We start from the raw sequence: 3,970 nt of genomic DNA on the forward strand, positions 1-3,970 counted from the left end.
GTAGGCACTAAATAAGTGTTTGTTGAATAACTAAATGAGTAAAATGACAAAAAAGAAATCCAGGAAAAGAGCTGTTTTTCACAACACCAATGCTGTTTATTCCTCTCCTCCCCCTTTTTTGGTAAAAGTGATAAGCTGAAACTTATTTTTATGAATCATTATATATGTAACTGTAACTTGGGATTCATAGTCATTGGAGTGCATTGTTGTATTTTTCAGGCTGGCTTATTCATTGACAAAGGCATCAAAACAACCAACTCTAGTGCTTCTGACCCAAGGGAATACCTCTGTTTGGATAACAGTGCAAGGTAGAGCTGGTTCTTTACAATCACACTCAAGCCATATCTTGCCAAAGCAAAACTCTCCGACTCAAGCACACTGTGTTCTTTTCTCTGGTAACACATTTAAAATGAAGTTTTAAAAGTTTGTAGAAGGATCTTGGAAAAAACATTTATTCTGTGGTTCCCGGTACTATGGCTGTGCTTTTTTCTCTTTGTAATACCAAAGAAGTTGATGCTTTTCTCCTTTTTCACAGCTATAAATTGATGTTAGAGTTGTAGAAAGAGAAAGACAATGTAGAGAGATATGTTGAAAAAGGTTCCAAATTTGCCATGGAGTATGATTCATTGAAAAACAAGTTGAACTAAGATGTTTAGTCTAATCTCTGAAAACCAAACCCTATAAAATTTATTTTTAGTGGTCAAAATGGAACATTGCATTGAACCTGTTTCAAAGGGACAGATCCCAGTGTGATGATCAAGCTGGTTCTGTTCAGTCATTCGTAGCCTCAGATTTAGTTCAGAACCTAGTTCATAGCTAGGTTACTGTTTCATAACCGTAAAATGTGGTTGCGATATGGATCAGCATTTCAGCCAAGCTCTCCTACATGTTGTATGTCAGCCAAAACAAATAAAATGTCTCAAATGAAAATAAAATTTTCTGGAAAAGATGGTAACTTAAAGTCACATTCAGTAAAAACTGTACATATTATTTTTCTGTACTTCAAGTTGATTGGCCCGTTTATGGAGTTGTTAAGGTGCTAGATTTAATAGTCTTTGTTGATAGATACTTAAGAAAAGAATACCAAACCCAACGGTTCATACGGGAATAAAGCAGGGACCACACTGTAGGTTGGTGACTCTGACTTCAGTGCAAGGCTGGATCCTTGTGACACATTGGTAAGGCTTGAGGTCAGGAGAAATCTGGGAAAAGTGCGGTGGGTAAAATTACTCATCAGGATTCCTCAAAGGTCAAGTTGAGCCTGAAATATTTAAAGCAATGATCAGATAGCATTTGAAAACCCAGAAACTGTGGACATTATTTAAATAAAATACAAGGTACTGGGTACCTAATAGCTGACCAGCATATGAAATGAAAGAATAGAGGAGATAAACTTAAGAAGAAAAAGAAGTATACAGATGACAAATTATGAATGAAGAAGAGAATATTAGCTGGCAAAAAAATATATGCGAAAATGTCACGGCTGCTTTTGTAGTTTCGAAGAATTTATTATAATTGGTACAACCAGTAATGTGTACTTTGCTTAGTATTGCCAGAAAAGTCCTTAAACATAAGCAACCTGCTCTCTTCTCTGACTGGAAAAATTATTTATATATGTATATATGTGTGTATATAACAATGGGTATGTATATACATGAATGAAGGAGTAAATATAGTTAAGTCCATCGATATTTTAATTAGACTTGACAATAAAACAATTTACCCACAATGGCTTAAGAAGTTCTTTACCAGACGTGTATGTGATATAGTGAAAATGATAATCTGGGGTGGGGGGAGGGTGGGGAGAGGAAACAAAGAAAATGGTAATGTTTCCTCCCTTCTCCGTTATTTATTTCTCTAACAGTTTATAAATACATATATTGATAAGGAACTAGACTCCACTTGTAAGTTGTTATTGAAAAGAACCGATTGCAGAAGAAAAGTAACAAGACATTTGGCAGCTTGTTTGTACATTTGGTTTTGTATAAACTAGTGTGTAGAATATGCCCACATGTATTCATCCAATTCAGACATTAATAAAAATGATAAAACTAACATAAATGATAAAACTAATATAAATGAGTAATAAACCAGCCCATGAATTTAACATCGGGCTCAGGGGATCCAGAAGATATTTAGTCTGTTCTTCAAAGAAGAAGTTGACTCAACAATTAATCAGATGAGTCTTTCCTTATTTCTTCAAGATGTGAAATTACAGGAATCCAAAGATGGGAAATTTTAACAAGAAAGCCCTTGGTTTGAAATTGGAAAGTTTCATCTAGAGAAGTGAAAGAATATTAGAACCATTTAGAACATTTCAAGAGGAGAACAATTAAGGGAGGGTTGGGAAGTGTGCTGAAAGCTCATTGATGATGATAAAAAATTGGGAAAATTAACTATTTTCTATATATACCAAGTGGGAAAGCAGATGAAAATAAAGGGTATCAACACAAGTGGTCGATGATTGATTTATACGGACAGGAAGTTCAGAAAAGATGAGAGGGCTATAGCAGAGAATCAGAGGTTGCTTTGTAGTACTTTTTTTTTCTTTTGGCTTTCTTTTAGAGCATTGTGTAGTTTCTTTTCCAGACCTCTTCCATTTGCTTGATATTATGTAAAGACTGCAAAGCTACTTGGCAGTAACTACAATGCCAGAAGAGTAGATGTTGGCTTAGAGTCAGATTTTTTACCTTAGGTCAGAGTAGTTACAGTAAGATGACTTGGGTGATATAATCTAAGGATGGATATGACATTCTTTATCTCCACTGCTACTGCACCAGTCTACACCTTCACCACCTGTCTGAAATACATAAAGAACCTTGAGACTGGTCTCCTTATAGTCCATTCTCTAGAATCTATTCTCCAAATAGCAGCCAGTGATTTGTTAAAAGAAAAAAAAAGAGATTTGATCATATCACTTCCTTGATTCCATGCTTCCATCTATTTTCCGTCACATTTCCAATGAAGACCACGTCCTTACCTGGCACTTACCCACCTCTCTATCCCATCGCCCTTGCTCCTTACTCTCCAGCCAACTTGCTTGTTGTTGCTGAACATGCTAAGCTCACTCATGCCTAAGGACATTTGCACTTGCTGTTCTCTGTGCATAGCCGCTTTTCTCATCATATACATTTAGTGAGCACCTACTACGTGCCTACAACTGTGGTAGTAAAAATGCTGTGTAGTTTTTGTCTTTTCTTCCCCAGCTTTGTAAAATTAAGATGGAAATGATCTTTATACATTTTTTTTAATAGGTGACCTTATGGGGTTATTTGAGTTGTTATAGTGGATAGTTTTTGATACCAATTTTTTTGACCTTTTCATTAAGGTCCTTATAAGTGTTTTAGAGAGAAGAGAAAGAAAAGTTCAGTCTTTATAATCAATAAGTCAATTAAATACAGTCTATTTTAAATGTAGGCAATTTTAAGATATTGAACTCAGTTTTGTCTGTATCTAAAACATTTAACTAGCACACAACTCAAATTGTACTTGAGTTCACAGTATATGTATTTTGAAATACATGATTAATTTATTGAATAAGTTTATTAGTAACATGTAGTTTAAAAATTTCTGAAGACATTCCAGATTGTCTGGTCTGAGCTTTTTTGTTTGTTTGTTTGGAAATGATTTTCATGCTTACAATGTTTTACAGTGTCCATTCTATAAGTTGATTTTAAAAAAAATAACTAAAATATGACAGCAGTTCTCTGGAAACTTGTGTGGAAATAAATGTAATTTTAAAAAGTATTTGAAATATAAATAAGTTATAGCTTAAGATTTTTTTGTTTGTTTGTTTTGGTCAAATTTAAATCCTGTTTCTTGACACGTAAGCTTACAATTATAAATAGCAAATTTCTATTGCCTTTTCATTACTTAAAAAAAATCTGTTCTTTTTTTATTTAAACCCCAGATTTCGGCCTCATCAGGATGCAGACCCTGAAAAGCCACGTGTTGCTGCTGTAATTGACAG

At 34.3% G+C, this 3,970-nt stretch overlaps 1 protein-coding gene across 1 annotated transcript in view; it reads left to right on the top strand.

Moving 5' to 3' along the window:
* The window catches only part of TMEM2 (transmembrane protein 2), a 70,966-nt gene that overhangs the window by 40,730 nt on the left and 26,266 nt on the right, over window positions 1-3,970 (top strand). Inside the window, exons 12-13 of the mRNA XM_012641588.1 lie at window positions 220-308; window positions 3,911-3,968. Of these exons, the coding sequence (XP_012497042.1) occupies window positions 220-308; window positions 3,911-3,968 (147 nt within the window). The remainder of the gene's footprint in view (window positions 1-219; window positions 309-3,910; window positions 3,969-3,970) is intronic.

This window comes from Propithecus coquereli, unplaced genomic scaffold (assembly GCF_000956105.1).
Source record: "Propithecus coquereli isolate 6110/MARCELLA unplaced genomic scaffold, Pcoq_1.0 Scaffold166, whole genome shotgun sequence".
Classification (NCBI taxonomy): Eukaryota; Metazoa; Chordata; class Mammalia; order Primates; family Indriidae; genus Propithecus; species Propithecus coquereli.